A 21,170-nucleotide genomic window follows, 5' to 3' on the forward strand; every position below is an offset into this window, starting at 1 on the left:
TGTGTTTTGGGGGTGGGGCTGCAGCAGACAACCGAACAGTGATGGCCGTGGAGGAGACGCGCGGCTTTGTCACCCTCTACTGGCTCAGGATGCAATTGCAGCTGCTGGAGAGCTTCTCTTGTCACCACTGACTCAGGCAAGAGGGAGAAATGTCGCGACAAAAATGACTTTGATCCCAACTGTCACTGCCCTATTTGCTTCTTCATCCCGTTTTGCTTATGACGTCATTTCCTGTCCGCATGCGCACGTTGGTATTTCAAGACGTAATTTACTGAGTTTATACTCATATTAATTGAGACCTCGTAGGCAAGATAGAAAACTGCATGCAAATTGCACAGAAAGATCCAATTATTTTATCTGAAATCTTGTTAAAATATACGAATTGTTATACAAGTCAAATGTAGTGATATATATATATATATATATATATATATATATATATATATATATATAATAGGGTTAAAATACAGTTAATACGTCGGCGTAGTACTTTAGTAATTCAAATTCTGCTTCTCTTGATGAAATACGACGTAGCCAATTTTATTCTAATTTATGTGTCAAGCAGCTACACCCATGTGCGCATGTGGACAGGAAATTACGTCCTGAAATACCAATGTGCGCATGCGGACTACACACTCGTATTTCATCAAGAGAAGCAGAATTTGAATTACTAAAGTACTACGCCGACGTATTAACTGTATTTTAACCCTATTATATATATATATATATATATATATATATATATATATATATATATATATATATATATATATATATATATATATATGATAAATTCATCAAGGGATGAAGAATAGGGCAGTGACACCAACAACAACGACAACAATTCGCTGCATCACTGTTGGCGCGTGCCCTGCGTTAAAAGTAGCGGGCGCATTTCAGACCCCAGAGATGTCATGTGACAAACGATCGTCACGCACGCGCTCACTCTCCCGCTGTGTGATTGGCTTAAAGACTTACGTCACTTCTAACGGAACGCGTTCGGCCTTAATTCTTCCCGGAATATTTCTTGCAGAAAACCTCGTTGACGTTCTCATTCTTTTATTTCTTCCCTTCACTCAGCTCATTTCCTCTCAGCGAAACTATTGGCGACTAACGATGACTCTCCAAATGCTTGACGGTGGACCATAACTGGATTGTTTTGTGCTGTAGGATGAGAGCAGAGAAACGCCACCTGACTTCTGTCAGGAATCCTTCAGCTTTCGCTTGTGTCCGCCACAGACAGATGGAGTAGTGGGGTCAGGTTGATAAACGCCGGAGATTTCAAGCGAAACCTGACGGTTGCAGATTGTAAGCGGACTTAACACAAGCTGGTGAGTGTCCTTCACACGCTTCTTCGTGACACGGCGATATTTCGACGCGCGGGGTCGGTCTCTTTGAAGCCCTGTTATGCTGGTGCAGGCGAGCTATCGCGTGAGTTCCCAGCTCAGCTAACGCTATCTCGGCATGCTACATGCTAACACTCAGTTATGGCCGAAATTATAACGACGTTTTCATGACTTCCATGTCGTATAACGGGGACACATATTTACTCTTGGGATACGTCATGGAGTATTCCAGCGGTATCTGTGCAGCACACGTCAAACCCGGAGTCGCCGCGCTGTTGTGTTGGCACCGTCGTCGTGATTCAGAACATTTATTTGTGAATCCTAAGCATGTTATGGGATATGTCTGAATGAACCTGTTGGCGAGATCGCTTGTATTTCATGGTATAAATGGTTCACACTTCTGCCTCCTATTTAATACGAACATAGTGGCTACACTTGGTAACATGTGCCCAGCAAATAAAAATGACTATTGTTAAGTAATTTAGACTGCGGGTGTTTTAGTTATGTAAACTCCTGAGTCTTATCCTTCATATAATCTCAATGAAGACGCGACTGTTTTCATCAAGAGAGTCGCCTTAACAGGTGCCAAAATATTCAATAACTTGCTGAAAAGTGTCGAATAAAAATGCAGCTTTAACTGTGTTAACCAGTTAGTTCAACATGAATATAAATGCAGCACCTTTAGGACATATTAGTACTTGTCTTCTTGGAGTTTTCGTCTCTTCCGAAGAAGTTGGTATCATTACAGATGGCGATTTGTAGCCAGTAAACTCATTTTGTCAACTTCATCTGTGTGTTCATTTGAGCTTACAGTTCTGAAGTTACCTTCTCGTGCATTTAGTTGCATATTTTAGTTCTCATGAGTTTCAAGACAAATATGTCCTCATTCCTCTCTTGAAGCAAGGTGAGGGAATGAATCATGATCCAGCACCAGGCATGACTAACTGACCTCTCACAAAATTCCACATTTACATTTGGCTTTAAAGTGAGTTTGTATCAGACTTGTGTGTGTTCATGTTACAAAATAATACAAAAGGAACAAAGTTTTCTCCAATTCACGGCTCAAGTTGAACAAGAGCTTTACTCTGGGAGGCGTTTGACATCCAAGGTCGCCTGTAAACCCTCTTGCTGCTGACAAAATACACTGGCTTGAAATAACTGATGAGATTTCTCAGACAGACACACTTGTTTGTTTTATTGTATATTTTTGAAAACAAAGTCATTCATCAACGGAAAAGCCACTGGGACAAGAGAATGTGGGAAAAAGTGCACTGCAAGCAGCAGTTTCATCTGCATATGGATGGAAATCTATCTCTGTATTGAAATCACCAAATACTTCCTGTAATTTTTCCTGTTATTCGCTCTCTCTGTTTCTTCAACAAGTATGTTGTCGGATGGAAATGTCACTAAGGAAATGTCAATCCAGCTGAAATCCATTTGTCAATATTTGTTTGTTTGAAAAGCACACCTCCGTAAAGGTTCTGCATCGGTCACCATGAGCCCAGCAGTAAAACTTTTAATGGTGCGAGTGCTTGTTTTCTCTCTCGTTGACCTTTGTTTTGTTTCTCTACTGCGGAAAGTGCTTTTTCCTTCTCGAGTGTGTGTCGCTGGTTCATGCTTGCCTGTTAGACCAGATGACAGAGTGTGATGTAGTTTATGTAAAAGTACACTCCGCCGCAGTCTGCACTTGTTTGGAATGTCAACATGGCCCAGAACCTGCGAAGTTAGACTTGAAATGTTGACTTTCCCCGCCCACTCCTCCTGCAGGACGGGCTCAGTGCAGCGTGGGTGCCGAGGGATCCACTGCCTGAGTGTGGGGACAGCAGCGCCCGAAACCCCACAGACATGAACCACACCAAGGGGGGCCTTGTCATCTTCACCGCCAACTCTCACCCCTCCAGTCGCGAGCTGGGGAAGAGGATCGCAGAGTAAGTTCCTCACTGAGCCTCTGAACCGGTGATGTGTACGGTACAGGGGTAAACATATGTCAGGAACGCCCTACAGGACCAGAGCTGCCTCCTCTTCTTATCTGAGAAGAAGAGCTGAAATGCTCTGTGGTTGCGTCTGCTCATGTTGCCACCTGCAGAGTCCATTGAAGACAGCGGTTCAACACCGGCATTAGAGCTGTGCAGATCTATCGTGAGCAAGTTGTTTTGAAGGTTTTTCCCTAAATGAGGTTTCTTTTAGCCTGGAGTCAACCACGAAAAGACTTCTGTGTAGACTTCTCTGCTGCGAATTGCAGGTCTCTGTCGGCACCGTGGTTGTGTAAAATAACAGCCGTGTGTGACTGAATCATCAGCTGTGAGACACTTCATTAACTCGTGTCAAGGTTGGCTCCGCTCTAATCTAAACACACATTGACGTCAACATTGTAACACTGACTTTGTCAAACATGCCACAGAAATAACTGCATCAGGAGTTTGAAAACATGCAGGCGAGCCTGTTCAGTCTGTTCTGGTCGACAAGCCTTTCCACTTTTGTCTCCTTTATTTCAGTCTGATGCTCAAGAATTTCGGTGAAACATTGTTTGACGTGATCATTCATTTGTGTCTGTATTTTGGAGTAACATTTTTAAAAGTGCACATGTGACTCATACTTGCTGACAATTTATAGAAGTAAGGTTTCTGGTGTCATTTATCGTGTTTCTTTTTTTTTTTTTTTATATTCCTAAACTGTTGAAACATTCCCCTAAGCCTCATTTAATCTAATTTAGTTCATCTTCATATTTTTTTTGAAATAGAATATTTCAAGTGTGTTTAATCTATCTGTTTTACTGTTCTTTGAATTGAACTTAATTTTAAAGCAGTTATACTGCTGTTTATTGGTGAATAAGGAAAACTTCAGGTATAAATAAAGACTTTTTTTTATTGAAATGCACAGCATTGGTCTTGGTTGATGCTGTGCATTTCCATGAAATAGAAATCATGTGGTTTATTATTCCCATATGTTTAACCTCTTATAAAAAGGCTGCTGTAATGAATGCTGAAGCAAATCCACAGCTTTAGAGAGAAAAACGACCCTGCAGTGGTCACATGGAGAACATTGTGCTCCATCGTAAAATAATCCAGAGGGTCAAGCTCAAGCCAATTGATGATTTAAAAATGAATAAAATCCATAGAAAATGTGTTGTTTTTGAGGAAATACATAAAAATAAAGAAGGTATTTCGAAACAAAACAAAAAAAAAAGAAACGTTTTGACTGTTATTTTATCGGAGAAACATAGTTTAATGTATAGATTTGTCAGCTTGTTGAAACTTGAACCTGAGTGTGGTGGTACAAGTGTCTGTCGGTGAAAGCACCCCGGGCTGCTGTCTCACTCCAGGCGGGTGGAGGCATAGCTCATAAAGCCTTACCATTTGTGACAGTGACTCCTGTCTGTTGCTTTCTAGAAGTGCAGTGCTGAAAAGTTTGTCCTCATGTCCATGTTTTCTGCCGGTCTGTCTCGCAGGAGGTTGGGGGTGGAGCTGGGCAAGGTGCAGGTCTACCAGGAGGCCAACAGAGGTGAGCTGACGGACAACAATGAGGGTTTTTTTTTTTTCCACCCTCACTCATGCGATGCGTCTGCCGCGAGCGATTGATTGCTGCGCTGGCTCTGGGAATGGTTCTTGTGCCAGGACGCTCCACTTCCAAACAAAACCAAACAGGAAGTTGCTTAACCAGGCTTTTTCAACGGGTCAATTGATGCCAGGTTGTCACACAAACATGAGAACCTGGAAAGGTCTTTTACTTTTTTATACTGTAGGCAAGCTAATAATAGTCCAGGGACCCACAGTAAGTCCTGAACCACTGGCCATCTTTGCAGGTAATCCTCAACCCAGGATGCTAATAACTCTGGCCGGTCCTGAGAGTGTTTGTTTCATCCTCGTGTCCACTGCACCAATGTTGGCAGAGAAACCTTCCACTCATGTCCTCTCCTCTGTTTCCATAGAAACGCGGGTGCAGATCCAGGAGTCGGTGCGAGGCAAAGATGTTTTTGTCATCCAGACCGTTTCGAAGTAAGAATGAAGCCGGTAGCCATTGTTTTACATTTCGTCTCACTGTCTGAGCACCTCTGGTCTCCTCCGCTGACAGGGACGTGAACACGACCATCATGGAGATGCTGATCATGGTCTACGCCTGCAGAACGTCCTGCGCCAAGAGCATCACAGGCGTGCTGCCATACTTCCCCTACAGCAAGCAGTGCAAGATGAGGAAGAGGGGCTCCATCGTCTCCAAGCTCATCGCCTCCATGATGTGTAAAGCTGGTACGTGTCAGGCAGCCAGCTGCCTTCTGGCTCAGCTCTTATACTGGCTCAGGGAAAGGAAAGGAAAAAATGTGAAAAAAACAATATGTAAGTGTGAAGGACTGTAAAAGGCAACAATGGGGCAAAAATCAGCCTCAGTGTCTTCAGAAAAATTCAACACAGAGAGGAAATGGACTGTCAAAGTCGACCACAGAAGAAAGTCAAACTGCAGAGGAAAGGAGGCTGGCAGAGGGAACAAAGGCTAATATATTAAAAAAGGAAAATGCTTGGCTAAAGTCAACTGTGGAAAACGAAAAAGGAATTGAAACAAAATAAAAAATCAACTTGAAACCATGGTAAAAGCTTGACCATGAGATCAAAGTCAAGCTTAGGTTGAAGCAAATGTTTGGCCTTGAGTCATAAAAATATTGTCAAAAATATGTGAATGAAAATGTGGACTGGGTCGTGCTGCTCAGTGGTGAGAGACGAAGAAAAAGGGTAGAAGACTTTATTTTTGTGTTTTTTCTGAGGAGACATGTTTGTGCATCCTTGGTCTGAAGCGGTCTGACAAACCCTGGTCTTACTCTCCACGTCCGGTTAGGTCTCACCCACCTGATCACTATGGACCTGCACCAGAAGGAAATCCAGGGCTTCTTTAACATCCCGGTGGACAACCTGCGAGCCTCGCCCTTCCTGCTGCAGTACATCCAGGAAGAGGTGGGCGCTGGAGCGAACCCTGCTGAGTCACCTGACCTTGACACTTCCGGTTCACTCCTCAGATCCCCGACTACAGGAATGCCGTGATCGTGGCCAAGTCCCCAGCTTCTGCCAAGAGGTGGGTTTGAATCATCACTGACTCTTGTTCCTGCCTCTAGGAGGGGATACACAACGTGCTTTTTACTTTGTTTCGGACATGACAGCGTCAGGGTTTGACCTCTCGGTTCAGTGTCGAGCATGTGTGTGTCTGTCAACGCTAGATTTCACAATCACCATCATATATCCACCAAGGGCTCAGTCGTTTGCTGAGCGGCTGCGTCTGGGGATCGCCGTGATCCACGGGGAAGCTCAGGATGCCGAGTCAGATCAAGTGGACGGCCGACACTCGCCTCCCACCGTCAAGACCACCGGCGCCATCCACCCCAGCATGGAGATCCCGTGTAAGAACATGTTCAGAAGGCTGTGTGAGGACGTCGTGCTGAGGGTGTCTTGTTTGTTTCCAGTGCTGATCCCCAAAGAGAAGCCCCCCATCACTGTGGTGGGAGATGTCGGGGGACGCATCGCCATCATCGTGGTGAGGCCCTAGACAAGGGATAGACCGTGTGCGTGTATTGTGCTGAAGCGGGTCACGTGGTGATGGCGAGGATTTGCATCTGCAGGATGACATCATCGATGACGTGGACAGCTTTGTGGCCGCAGCCGAGACACTGAAGGAGCGAGGAGCCTATAAGATCTTCGTCATGGCAACTCACGGCATCCTGTCGTCTGAAGCGCCGCGGTTCATCGAGGAGTCCGCCATTGATGAGGTGAAAATCATTTTTCCCCTCATCGATTGTCTTTATTCTCTGTATGAATGGCGCCGTTGAGACCTCACAAACAGAACTTTTCGCTCGGGGCTGCGTCCTGTTGACTGTCGGCCATTTTTAAACTCCAGTTCTCCTCCAGGTGGTGGTGACCAACACGATCCCTCACGAGCTGCAGAAGCTGCAGTGTCCCAAAATCAAGACGGTGGACATCAGCATGATCCTGTCAGAGGCCATCCGCCGCATCCACAACGGCGAGTCCATGTCCTACCTGTTCCGCAACATCGGCGTGGACGACTAACGCCCACCTTCTTTCTCCTTTGGGTTCCAGAAAGACAGAAGTGGCACCTCTTAGTTTTCGAAGCTCATTTCTCTTGTGTAGTCGTCCGTCTGGTCACAGTTAGCGGTGAATGTCTCTCAACTCCAGATTGTAGTTGCAGTGTGCCAGTGCCTTCTCCAGGACCAACAGGCCTTTCACTCATGACTGCCCTGGTTTCATGGTAGAGGCAGGCTTCCTGCTGACTCGTGTCATAGTTGCATTGTGGGTGACTAACATAGTTTCAAGTAACCAGTGCGTGTGTGGTTGCCATGGAAGCTGATCATGTGTCATATTGCGCTACTAATTACACAGGGATTCATCTCACTCCGATGCCACTGCGCCGCCACATTTTTAATAGAGTGCCATCGTTCTTTCTCCCACTCGTTCCCAAATTCATCCCAAATGAGCGGCCGCTGTGGTTTCCATCCTCAGCGGTCCTCGCTGCCGCCACCGCGTCCCGCCGTCGGCCCGGGCTCTGGTTTCGACTTCATTCTGAGAGCACTTGAAAAAAACAAAGCGTTTGCTTGGACGCGTCGGAAGTAAACACGTCGGCAGTGGGTTTATTCCGTCTGCTGAGCAAACCTTGACTGAAGCAGGTCTTTGTCACGTTCCAGAGTTGTTCCAAAAAATGTTTTGTATTTATTTTGAGCACTTAATATGAATAAATATGAAAAACAATGACTGTTTTCTTCTTTTTGGGAACCTGAGTGTCATGTCCGCCGCCACGCTCGTCTCAATATCTCGGTCCACTTCCGGGTCACCAATGTTGCCCTCATGTGCTGCAGCATGACGCTGTGCTGCTTTCATCAGTACATTATTATTGTTATTATTGGTCTTCTTCTTCTTCTTCCTCCTTTTGCCGGGGTCTACCTCATGATATTCCGCAATATTTTGAGGGTTTCTGCGTACTAGCCATCGTTCCATTCCACATTGCCTTTGTAATTCTGACCTTTCTCAGTTGAACTTTGAGATACATTTCAAAGGAAAGAATTCTGACACGTCTCTTGAAAAGGTTGTAAATCAAATGTACACTGTGTATTTTTTTAGGCTGACCTATTATTTACACTGCATTTCTTGTGAAACTTATCTTAGAAGTGATATTTCTGTTGGTTTTCTGGTGTTCAGAAAATAAGAAACCAAGTGTTCTTTGTGTTTTATACCCTCTCAGTGAGGGAGAGAAAGAGGTGAAGCAGAGAGTGCAGGCAGGATGGAGACCAGGTGTGATGTCAGAGCAGCTGGAAGAGATGTGAGTGATGAAGAGATGTGAAGGTGGGTGACATATTAAAACTCTGTAATAGTTCATTGGCGATATTCAAGTGTACTCCATGTTCTCCACCGGGGAGGAAACCACACCTCCATATTTCTTGCCTTTTAGAGCGACTCAACCAGGCGTCAAACACACACAACTCTGTGTAAAGAAATGACAAAAAGGGGTCAAAGGTGACGGGAGGTTCTTCCCTGGACTGAGCAGCATTAACGTTCAGTATAAAGCTCACGAGTGGAAACATCTCCGGGGCAATGAGCTGCTTCAGCATGAACAGATTTAAAAATACTCTCGGAGAGAAGAGACTCTTTACTGCTCTTACATAACTCACTCTGGATGGTGTGGAGGAGGCCGAGAGCAGCATCCACTGCCTACACACACACACAAATATGAGGGAGTGAATACAGAGAAGCAAGTTGGATGTGCAGCTCACTTTTCATTTTCATTATCCTACTCATGTGTGAACATGAACTCAAATATCATGATGTCACTTTCTGTTATCTTGATAAAGTCATGGTAATAAAGCCATGACACTCCCAGGTGCATTGTCGTGGAGAGAACGAGAATATCTGAAGACGGTGTGAATTTCAAAACTTCTGTGTTTCAGTGAATGCATACATTTTAAAAATCAGCGCTCATAATAACGATGTCGCTTGCTGGTGACTAAGCTCATGAAAGTCAATCCATATGTCGTGTGATCTTTTGTTCCACATGGTGATTCTTGGCAAACATACATGTAAACGGTTTCTGTTCGTGACAGTATTGTGCGTGAATGGCTTTGTTTGTTTTCGTCATGAGGCCGCGCGTGCTGTCTCGCTCACGTGTTGCCATTATTGACGCTGACGCGCTGCAAAGTGAGTTTTGGTCGCGATTAAGCGGGAGGGGGCGGGGCTCGCACCACTTCCCGCCACGCCCCCCTTGCACTCAGCGCACGAGCCGTCCGCCGCCACGCGCTCGTCCAGCTGTGGGCTCGCGGACGCGTGCACGTGCCCGCCTCGCTGCTGCCCCCGCGCGGACGGAGCCGCGAGCAGAGTCAGTGCTGGAGCGCACGCGGAGCGATGGCTGCGGCAGCGCCGCGTTCTGTTGTCGAGAGCCGAGCCGGAGGAACCGCACGCTGACGCGGAGCTCAAGCCGCTGGTGACGCTTCATTTCCGGCGAGCAAGGAGCGAGTGGACGGCGTCCGTCCGCGGCGCGGAGCGACGCTGCGAAATCTCCCCCCCCCACCCCACCCCCTCAGCTGAGTGGCGTGTCGCACTGGCGGGGGGCACCCGACAGCATCCCTCCCTCTTTCTCCCGCACCCCCGTTTTATGCCGGAGATTTAGGGGGAATCGAGCCGAGCCGGGGAGCGGAGGGAGGCTGGTCGTGGCCGCGGCGGACGCACCCTCGGCGGGCTGCTGTGTCGGAGGATGCTGCTGGAGTAGAGCGGCTCCAAGATGGGGAAGGACCAGGAGCTGCTGCAGGCGGTGAAGACCGAGGACCTGCTCACCGTGCAGAAGCTGCTGCAGAGGCCCAGACCGGGCAAAGCAAGTAAGGCCGCTTCGCTGCTTTGTGTTATGAATCTGATGTAGTGTGAGGAGGGGGCGCTCCATCAGGGGAGATTAGCGGTGTGACGAGAGAATGACAGCCCGTCTGAGTGCACTGCAGCACCGAGCTGTGCGGAGGGTGTGTGTGTGAGACCTGAGTGAGGGCTCGAGATTCACCGTCGTGGCTCCGGGGGCTCGAGCCTCCGCGGCGTTTGAGGCTGGAGTCGATGCGGTGTGTGGGCAAGCCTTAGAGGAACCTGCTGCTCCGCTGCTGTTGGAATGGTCTGCAGCTGGATCGTCACTGCGGAGGGAAATGGGCGAACCTCCCTCGCCCTTACTCTCTCTACAATGCCCCCAAATCAAGACCAAACAAACACCCGTCAGCGTCTGCACTGAAGTCACAATGGAGGTCAGTTTGAGGGAACTTGACCCCTAATATCCCAGTTCACGTCATGCTACCTGACAACACACTTACAACGTCAGGAACTTTTTTGTATTCCATGACTTGATGTTGGGCGCTTCATCCCTCACACCTGAGCGTCTGTAGAGATTCATTTTTTTTAAAGTAAAATCTAAACTTTTCCCTGAAGGAAAGTTCCTTGGGCAGAAGAGGATGCCCATGTTTGAAGACAATCGATATTCAAAATGCTGATTTTATTAACAATGCTACTGTACCTAGGGATGGTTGTTCATGGGCCTGAATATCCTCAGTTTCACTTGATTCACGATGACGCATCAAACATGGTGTACAGCTGAGTATTTTTGTTTGGTTTGCTGAATTTAGGGCTGCAGCTCACCATTATTTTCATAGTCACCAAGTCACTGACGACCTTCACAACTAGTCCCTGCATGACGTCCATAGGTTGGCGAACACGGCGACATGTCGGTTTGTAGTATAATAAATATAAATTAAAATGGTTCTAAACACATGTATTATATTGCTACATCATGTTTTGAAACTTGTATGTTTGAATGTGAGTTCCTCAGAATGTGGTGTGAAAGAAATGTGTGGGTCCTATACTCGTGCTGGATGATGTCACGACCGGTCGAGCCACGAACATGTCGCTGTCTAATTCAATAGATCAAATGAAAAGTCAAATGTGGCTAATATTTAGTCAAAGCTGGGACCCAACTTGTTGATCCGAACTGCCACAGTTTCAACCTCCCGGCTTCACAGGAAAAGTGAAACGTCAGCAGAATATATTTTGCTTGTTTTATCCAGACGCTACGGTATAATTAGTTTACACTCAAATGTGTGTCAGGCTTGATATAAAAGGAGTTATGAATAAATGATGTCCGACCTGAAAGAGAGGACGGCTGAGATAAACAAAGACTCCTTCTCCACACGTCGCCAGAGCGGTAACCTCGCATCACGATGTATCAAACGTGGACCGTTTGCTGTGGAATCTCCAGTGACTGGCTCCTGACTGAAAGGTCACTGGTTTGATCCTTGCTCATCCTCTGAGCACCGAGTCATACCTGCACGAGATGGAGACAGAATTGGAACTGAAAGGTCGTCGGTTTGGTGGTGCTTTTGTTAGGTTGTGTAGGTCACTGACAGGTAGAAGACTAGATGCCTTCAAGTTTGAGTTCTTGAGGAAGAACTTCCGAATGATTGTATCCTCATCGACCATTATATTACGACCATTAAGCATTGTAGACTCCAGAGGACCAACAAGGGGTGTGTTTGGTGGCAAAAAGTGGTGACAGTTCGGCAACCAATCTTGGCCTGAGTCGCCACCCCAGCCTTCCTGTCTGATCACTGTGGCTTTCCATGGTCGTCTTCTCCGGCTCATGCTCCGACCACATTCCTTCTTCATCTCCCTTCTTGTCTTGCTTCCATGGCTGTCTGCTATGACTCTGTGACCCTTGCACAGTATTTGGGGACCCTCCCACTCTTGACCTATTCCTGCCTTAAGACCCAAGGTGATCACATCATCTCAGGTCATTTCCGAGAAGGAGTTCTATCTCTCGCCTCATCACAATGAAGAGGCGCCCCAAATGCACTTGCTGTGTCCGGTCCGGGCCTTGACATGTGGATTGTCAGCCTGACCGACTGCTTGCATCTTCGGGCGATGGCACTCTGGAATGTGGGGCCATTATCAACAAGCACGGAGCTTCAGTCGTACCTCTTCTCTCCGGGGTTCTTGGTCAGTTTCGCTGGTGGTAGTGCTTGTTGCTGGAGCGGCGACGGGTTCAACAACCTGGCAGTACGTTGTCGTCATGATGAGCTACTTCAGAAAGGAATCCTGAATCCAAAGAGAGCGTCTCGTCCGTCCAATGGGGGGCCGCCATATATGACTGAATCTAGCTGTTTACATCGCCAGCAGTTTTAGCTGCACTATATTCTCAAGTGACTCGAAACACAGACCCACGTGTGCACTTTAAGTGGAAGCATGTTGCGAGTGGACCTAGGCGCAGATGTGCTCCATACTGCTGACAGCCCTCACTGGATTTCAGCATCTATTGAGAGAGTGGAGTTTATTGGAGTCTGTTTGTTGCATCTGGGTTAAATAAACTGCTGTTATTAGATTGTGCTGTACAGAAATGCAGCATGTGTGAACATGAATCCTGACAAGATTTTGGATCTGATGTTGCAGTGGAGGCCCAGACGTGCCTCCGTCCAGAAACCTCCTCCACCAGACTACTTTCAGGAATCGACTCAGAGATGGCTGAACTGGCCTCTTCCCCTGCTCCAAAGCTCTTCTCCAAGCCTCCCCTGGGTGACGGTGCTTTTCCGAAACATGCATTCATTGATACTTCCCCGGCCATGTCTTTTAAAATGTCCAGCCTCAAATGAACCCACCTCTCCACATTGGCACGCTCCCTTGCGAGGACTTAAGTATCTCAGAAACATTTTCTCTCCATCATGACAGTCGGAAGACACTGACCGCCTGTGAAGCTGCCGCTCAGGCTCCTTTGTGAATGTGCAGTGGCGTGGACGCAATGTTCCCTCCGCTCTCCTGCCAGCTACACAGAAAGATGAGCGGTGGGGGGGCCGAGGGGGGTGAGGGAATGTCGACTCTTTAGACGAAGCCAGCGGAAGGGAAGTTGCTTCTAAACAATAAACAGCCAGGAGGGGGGGACGAACCACCTGCCCCGGCAGAAAGTGCCCATAAACAAACACTCACCTCAGGTCACACTCAAGGTCTCGAGCAAGTGCACACACACCGTTGTATCTCACCTCATGTGTGCAGCAGGCCTGTTAGGTGACAGCAAACTGACGGTGGAGCCACAGATGTTCCCAGATGTGTGTGTGCTGTACATGTGTCAGGCCTGAGGAGGTGTAAATGAGTCGCCGCCTCTGCCAAACCTAGCACACATGCCGCGGAGTCATTGCACCTCCGCTCGCGCACACAATGAGAGCCACAAACCACACACTCACAGATGCCTCTTGTGTTTAACTCTGGATGACAAACAGGTCGGTGTGAACGTCACATTGGCGTCAAAACCTCACTTGTTGGAAACCTCTCTGTCCTGCTGCCACGAGGATTCTATTCTGAGACCAGGCCACATCCTTCAGAACAAAGGTAGACGCTGGAAGAGACTTGGAGTGGAATCACTGATGTCTCCCGAGTGAGGTGTGCGAGTGGGTGGAGGCCCCGGGGCAGACCTGCTCAGGAGATAGGTTCATTTATGTTTAACGTTATGTACGGATCCAGATCTGGACGGAGCCTTCTGTCTGTGCTCTGCGCTCATTTCGTCTGTATTTCTGCACGTTTCCACAAAGCTTACGGATACGGACCAAACGGAGCAGTACCACTGGAAACCGTGGGGAGCAGTGTTGCTGTTGCTCCCCGATACAGAGACAGAAGAAGACATAACAATGGTGGAAATGGTGGCTAGTTTACGTTGGACTTCTGGAGAGTCTGGGCTTCTTGCCCAAAGTGCAGGCTCCCCAACCTACCCACTGTGAGGAAGAGGATGGATATCTTGGATGAAGGAGCAGGAACTACAGGTGCCGTCCCTCCCGAGTCAAAAGTCTCATGACAGCAGACAATAGCCATGTTATTTTGCAGATGTCTCGTCATTGCGATTCTGAGGTTTTATGGAGAAAACTGTCGAGTGACGTGAATGAGAATCAACGACGTTAAGAACTCCAGCATTCTCCACATTTCCCCCCAAAACATCATCAGTCACTCGCGCTGCCGACTGCCTCCATGATTGAATTACAGAACAGATGGGAGGGGGAGGCGGCGGGGGGCTGGATGGATCATTTTGCTGTGAGGAAAACGAGGAGGGGGAGCCAGAAATCACATGCGGGGTGGGGGTAATAAGTTGTCATCGACAGAGGGAGCGGGGATGAAAGGCGGAACATGATGAAAGAGAGAACAAGGCGGTGAAACGCAGCGCAGCAGCATCGGCTACTCTGCTCCGGTATTGATGGACGGCCTCCGCTCGCTATCTCTGCAGCGCCAAAAATAAGCAAGCCGGGTCAACGGCAGGTTCAGGGGGAGAGGTGGTGGCATGGAGGGAAGAAGGGAATAATGAATTGGAATAACTCTGACCAGAAGACGCATGGATCAAACCTGCTAGCTCTGCTGCTTCAGTTTAGCGTTTGAGTGACTCTTAAAAGCAGGAAACCGTGTGTGTTTAGAACAAGCTTTGCCTTCACCCCGTGCCACAGCGGCAGCGCCGCCTCGGGCCCTTCACCGTGAATGGTGGGTGTTATTGCTGTTGGGCTGTGGCACGGCTCGAGGTTGAAGCGACACCCCCTTCGACTTGTGTGGGAATCTTGGCTTTTCTTTATCCGTCAGAAGTGCTGAGCAATCACTTATCCCGACGTCTCGTTAGCGACGCACAATAGCTCATTTGGCGAGACTCAGAGGCCCTGAATTTCCTCATCATACTTTCCACCACTCATAAATCTCTCCTTTACACGTCCATGGACGTAAATAACTAGAAGGTTGTGTGTTTCCGTTCCACTGTCGAGGTGGGGAATGAATGGGATGCTTTGTTCCTGCTGCTCTGTCACCCTTGCTTTCCACATTTTCTGCACATGACTCTGAAGTGAGGGCGACAGTGTTTCTGATGACGTCACCCTGCAGTCGGGAACATTCACTACCTTTCAGATAAGCTTGTCAGTAGTGAAGTTACGAGTGAAAGTTTGGCCCCTGGTGGTCAAGGGGGGTTTGATTCTCGATTCTTCTGAGTGTGTGGCCGCTCATGTTTGCGCAACAGAGGTCACCCATGCGTCCTAGCCAGGGGGCACAACCTGCACATAGACCGCGACACCATTGTGCCGCCGCTGTCAGGGCACCCATGTGCTGTTGCGTAATCACTAGTCTGTTCCGAAGCTCCCCAACACAAACCCACCATGTGGGTGGTTCACCACCTCTTGGGCCATTCACACAGGGGTTCAGTCATTCCTGGGGTCATTTATTTCTAAGGCCTCATGCCACAAGCCCACTTCTGACACCATTAGTCACGAAGCTTCTACCTGCCCCAGCCCAGGCTTTCAGCTGCAGGGGCGCCTGAAATACAAAAAGCCAAATAGTTATGGTAGTCAGTGCTCAAGCGTGTGATATCGTTCCGTCATCCTTCTCCCCCTCTCTGGCTGAGGAACCCTCAAGCTGTTGTCCTTCACACAGTGCCACACATTCATCTCAATCACCGACTCGTCACAGTGGTGATTCACCACCTCTCGGGTCCTCCATAGACATTCCTGCAGGTCCTTGAAAGGCATCAAACAAGACACTTCTGATGTCATCATCCCTCCCCTGACACCACCTGTGTCAACCTGCTCATCGACCTTGACTCCAGTGTGTCGGGACTGCAGCCTGATTCACATCCCACTGATGCGCCCGAGTCCTGATCAAAGAGACTTTTGATGGGCTTTCCTGCTTCAAGAGGAGCGTAAGGAAGTGGACGAAAACAATACAATGGAGGTTGCGTAACATCCTGGGGCAAATGGATCTGCATCGCTAATCTGTTTTGTCAGATTATACTTTAATCCACTGGGATACACATTGAAGGAGTTGTGACTCTGGAATTTCTGTCGGTTTTTGCTGGCTGCCGCCTCCACGGGAGAAGCAAGGTCGAGCAGGAAGAAGATAAGATAGGAGGCGCGGGGAGTCACAAGCACACAGAAGGGTTCTGATCAGAACCACATGTTCTCCATGTGTGGACCAGCTGCGGATGAGAGGCCTTGTTAGTCCAGAGGTTCCGGCGGTGGCGCTCATTGGCTCGGCGTTCTACTACTCCTGCCTGATTGGAGGACGTGGTTCAAAACAAGCGTCCCATTGGCTCGGAGAGGCACACACCTACTGCGTGATCAAAGGCGCACGGAGGATGGCTGTAAAACTATAGAACACACATGCTGCGCTGGGTTTTGTTTTTGAAGCGGCAGCGTTAAAAGAGCGTCACAAGTCATGAAACTCTATTATTAGAGTAAGATTTAACTTCACGGTTCCTCCATCTTTGTGGGATGTGAGGTAGAATTACTGGTGCACAAGTCATGGAGCGGCACTTTGAGATCCAGGTTGTCACCCAGGCATCAGCAGGAAGGTGGAGGACGGGTCGCCTACCTGATTTCAAAGACGCTTCCTGGAAATTAAATCTGACCCACATATCTTTGTGGAGATCAGCAGGAGGAGGTTTCCCCGCTGCCAACCAGCCTCTGCCGATCCAGCCTGAATAATTCATGAGGCGGGTCAGGGAGATGCATTCAGCTCCACTTTTAGATTCCCGGATAATCGAGCATTTATTCGCAGTCACCTGCTACCTGAAGCTTCCTGACGTGATGCAACCAGCGCCTCTGCTTCTGGGAACAAAGTAGTGAGAGTTGGGAGATGAAATGCTGCGAGAGTCGGAACAAGGAGCTGAGAGCATAAAGTAGGACGATTGGGTCAAGAAGTGGGAGATACTGGGTCACTCTGGACTCCAAAATAGCCTCATGATTGATGCATGTCAAGCTGTTATGGTCTTGTGGTCTGCAGTTGGATTCGATGATCTGACTCCCAGCTAGGACCTGGACGAAGCCTCAGTAACCATCAGCAGGTAGTTCGTTATGATCACTACAGGTCAGTTCAGTGCAGAAGTAGGATGGTTCTTCTCCGCTTCCGATTGTGCCGTTTCCGTTTCATCTCTGCAGCCTTCATCCCTTCAGTCCTGCCTCCGCTCATTCCCATCCATCCCAACCTTTCCACTTCAACCCCCGTGAGACCAGATGCGAGGAATTCCCCCTCATTCCTGATCACTTGTGATCTCTGCACTTTCATCCTTGTCCGTACCATCCTCCCTCTTTTCCTCTCCCCCTCTTCCCCACCCCGGTGGGTGGGTGGGTGGGTGGGGGTGTGAGGCCTGGGCCCCCGCTCTCTGCTGCTATGGTTGCAGGGATGGCTGCCAACACAAGGGGGTGCAGAGTTTGGTTCAGTGCGGCTCACTTGTTTTACTCTGTTGAGGACCTAAATTGGGAAAACAGAACGTGTTTTTGTTTCTCGTCGAGCCTTTGGGAGTCAAGGTTGGCTCTCTTGCTAGCTCGAGCTCTTGTTAGCTCCAGTCCTTCAGTGTTCTGCAACACACGCCCACTAGGTTTGATTGCCAGTCATTATCTAGCCTTCTGGCGTCTAATTTTAATTCAATACTGGCAAAAGCTGCTAACTTGTGTTTCCTCTGGAAAGATCTCCTCAGAAGTGGAAACGCTATTATCTGTTAAAGTGGGCTCGGAGCGGAGCCGGATTATCAACACAAGACAGACAGTGGCTCCAGACAACACGCACAATGAGGCGATTGTTCTGCTGTAACGTGACACACACACACACACACACACACACACCGGAGCTATTAGGATCACACTGGCTAAATCTGGGACACTTTTTATGAGACGCTGTGGTGGCATGAAGACACATCTGAAGTTCTCCTCACTGGGTCCAGCTGTACTGGCTACCCTGCTTGCACTCTCTTCTTCACCTCCCAGCAGCGAAAATGCTTGTGATGCTGCTCTGAACCACAGTCACTTGACATCCCTTCAGGATGAAGAGCCATAGGAGAGTCTGTTGTCGTAAATTCGAGGTCCCCGCCTTCATTACATGCCTCGCTGGACTTAGCACTCTCTCCATCCTCATTCTTTTCTTTCTTACTCCGTCCATCCAAGTTCTGTTGACCGAGAGCTCTGTGTGCATTTCAGGGGTTTGAATCTTCATTTGTGTTTTGGGATTTTTTCAGTGGTTTAATGCGGCAGTTTTGTTTATATTTGGGTTCATTGATGGCTCAGCACAATGAAATGGGACGCTAATATCATCTGATGATGTCACTGTTTATTCCTATCTGACTCTGATCTTTCAGATTTGAGGGGAAATCTAATTTAATAATTCGTGAGAAACCACTTTCCACGCAGGAAGTGCCGTTGGTTGGTTGCTCTCTGGCTCCTTCACATGCAAGACGAGCAGGGAAACTGAGATCGCTGATGTAGCTACATCGGTTTTGTCAAAAAATTATTATTAGCATTATAATAATCCTGTATACTTAAACACAAATATAACAATAATTTAAAAACGACTATGTATTCGATTATTATTGAAAAAGTCATTTTTAATCTTTTGATATTTTAGGCATGAGATCAGATACTAGCTTCTTGGCTACCATGCCAGGATGGCCGTGTTGCTGTCTCCTGTCAGCCGCTGACTCAAAAGCATCTCTGTTTATTTATTCATGAATATTTATAAAGTTCGACATCACGTCTCAACATACTTTTGGAAACGGCTCAGTGTTGCGACAACACTGGCTTGTGTCGTTGGTCGTCGCAAACTGAGCCAGCACGTCGAGAACAAAACTCCCTCGGCAGGTTCGCTGGAAAGTCTCCGTCGCTCTGGAAGGCGATGGCAGAGAGACGCGTCTGGGAGAGGACTCGACTGAGGCGCGCCAGCAAACCAGCCAACCATCAAAACACACGTTACATAACTGGCACTGGAAAACAAACGTTCGCAGGGTTTCAAGGTAGTTAGGTACAGAAAGTAAATATCGCAGAATAATTGAGCAACATTAAACATAAAAAAAAGCAGAGTCCCTCAAAATATATTATTAAAACATCGGGAGCTGCTTGTAAATATGAATAAAAATATGAGAGGTGAAAAGAAAAATAAATCAACTTATTGAAAATATGCAGAACTATTTCCAAATATTAAGATAAGAACAGTAGCATTGCTGATGAATAGACAATAAATCTTGATGTCTCAGACTTAAAGTCATGATTCATGGAGTGAAGTTTTTCAAGGTGATCGGTTGTGTTTTTGTTTCCATGAAATGTCGTGAGAAAGTTCACAGGAATATAAGTGAAATCAGTAAAGTCTGGGAACTGAAACACACGTGAAATCCAGCGTTTCCCTCTGACCTCTAATGTCTCTGAGGTCTGTTACCACTCGTCCTCTCCCTTCTCTTCTGTCGCTCCTCTCTTCCCTCCGTGTCCTTGTTTCCCACATATCTAACAGAAATAGCTGTGTGTGTGTGAGAGACCGAGACATGTAGATCATCTCTGCCTCTCCTCTCACTTGTCAGTACCTTGATCAAGTGAGTTTCCACTGTCATCTCACCAAGAGGTTCCCCAGTCAGAGTGGATTCTGATCGTTCTTCCATCATCCACCTTGGCCCAGCGCTGGCTCCATCCCTATCCTCTCTCTCGCTCTCTCTCTCTCTCTCTCTCTCTCTGTGTCCTCAGCTGTTTTGCGATCCCAACTTTCATCATCCGTGTTTAGAATCTTAACGTGAATTCAAGCTGACACGTGACAACACTGTTGTGTCATCTTTATTTTGGATCCCCATTCTAGTTCGCCGCTGCACCACGAGGAAGTACTGATTGAATTTTTACGTCCATCAGATGCTTTCAAGAGCAACTTGACTCAAACACACACACGCACACAGCCACACAAAGCCTGAACCGTTTGTGTCTTGTAATTATGTGAGCATCGCAGCCGGGTAATTTACTGCTGCTGGGTAATTGAGCTGCACAATAATCAGTGATACAGAGCAGCAGTTTTTACACTCACACACACACACACTCGCACAGTTGAATCATCACGGCCTGGTTTATGAGCTATATTCGGAGTCAGATTTGAGAGTTGCTCTCTGCTGAATTTGATGCTGCTTCTGAGACCGTGTGTGTGTGTGTGTGTGTGTGTGTATGTGTGTGTGTGTGTGTGTGTGTGTGTGTGTGTGTGTGTGTGTGTGTGTGTGTGTGTGGTGTTCAACCTCTCTAAATGATTCTTTGCAAAACACCGGCATCAACAAACCGCTGTCACCTTTTCTTTGATGAACAACTCCATGCCGGACCACTGACCCCTGCTTTTATGACCTGGAACTGCAGTGTGGTGGTCTGCTGCTAGGGTCGCCCTCCACATGGTCCACCACAGTCCACTTCAGGATACACAACCACGCGCTGTAGCACAATTCAGAGCCTGAAGTGAACCCGTGTGTTTGGGAGGAAACTGGAGTTCACAGACGAACCCTTCATACAAGCTCAGCGTGGTGTTGCCGTCATGTGTGACAGTGTCAATATGATTTGAGTTGATGGAATTGCTGTTCAGTTGTTTGTGTAAAACGTAGCCGACAATGTTCCGACTGTTTGTTCACCGCCATTGATTTGTTCGTCAGTGAGACCTGGACGGGATCCAGAGCCTGAAAGCTCCAGATAACGGCAGAGAGGGAGGAAGGGGGACAGTGGGAGAGGATTAGAATGAGAGGGGGGAGATAAGTGAAAGACCCCCAGTACAGGAGGGGCGAGCTGGAGCTGTTCGGGGGGCAGGGGTGCCTCATCATGACTGGCTCCCAGGGTCGCGGCTAGCCGATGGGGATGAGGCTCAGCGCCACGGACGGGCCTCACAAGGATCTCTGGAGAGTCTTGTCATTCGGGACGCTGCGAGACAGAGAGGTCACGGAGAAACTGGGACACAGCAGCTTGTCTCCTTCTCTCTGCTCCCATTTGAGTCGCAGCAGAAGCTGTGTTCCACTTTGACAGCGCGAGGATGAAAGTAGTTCATG

At 47.9% G+C, this 21,170-nt stretch overlaps 2 protein-coding genes across 10 annotated transcripts in view; both read left to right on the forward strand.

Moving 5' to 3' along the window:
* The first annotated feature begins 964 nt into the window (after nucleotides 1–964).
* Nucleotides 965–7,571, forward strand: LOC128751457 (phosphoribosyl pyrophosphate synthase-associated protein 2). 2 transcript variants are annotated; one of them, XM_053852481.1, is made up of 11 exons: nucleotides 974–1,331; nucleotides 3,114–3,274; nucleotides 4,795–4,847; nucleotides 5,275–5,341; nucleotides 5,418–5,590; nucleotides 6,171–6,286; nucleotides 6,349–6,404; nucleotides 6,578–6,726; nucleotides 6,790–6,860; nucleotides 6,946–7,092; nucleotides 7,232–7,571. In XM_053852481.1, exons 2-11 carry the CDS (start codon nucleotides 3,192–3,194, stop codon nucleotides 7,388–7,390), a joined length of 1,074 nt encoding a protein of 357 aa, XP_053708456.1. In that variant the 5' UTR covers nucleotides 974–1,331; nucleotides 3,114–3,191; the 3' UTR covers nucleotides 7,391–7,571. The 2 variants fall into 2 exon arrangements, with proteins under 2 accessions (XP_053708455.1, XP_053708456.1); XM_053852480.1 differs by having other exon boundaries at nucleotides 965–1,331; nucleotides 6,578–6,860.
* Nucleotides 7,232–21,170, forward strand: part of caskin1 (CASK interacting protein 1) — a 47,023-nt gene continuing 33,084 nt past the window's right edge. For 6 of the 8 annotated variants that reach the window (XM_053852443.1, XM_053852444.1, XM_053852448.1 and 3 more), the window contains exon 1: nucleotides 8,594–10,200. In XM_053852443.1, the coding sequence (XP_053708418.1) occupies nucleotides 10,107–10,200 (94 nt within the window). In that variant the 5' untranslated portion in view covers nucleotides 8,594–10,106. Of the gene's footprint in view, nucleotides 7,344–8,576; nucleotides 10,201–13,194; nucleotides 14,155–21,170 lie in introns of those variants that run through there. The other 2 variants (XM_053852446.1, XM_053852445.1) reach the window with 2 other exon arrangements.

This window comes from Synchiropus splendidus, chromosome 19 (genome assembly GCF_027744825.2).
Source record: "Synchiropus splendidus isolate RoL2022-P1 chromosome 19, RoL_Sspl_1.0, whole genome shotgun sequence".
In the NCBI taxonomy this organism is placed as follows: Eukaryota; Metazoa; Chordata; class Actinopteri; order Syngnathiformes; family Callionymidae; genus Synchiropus; species Synchiropus splendidus.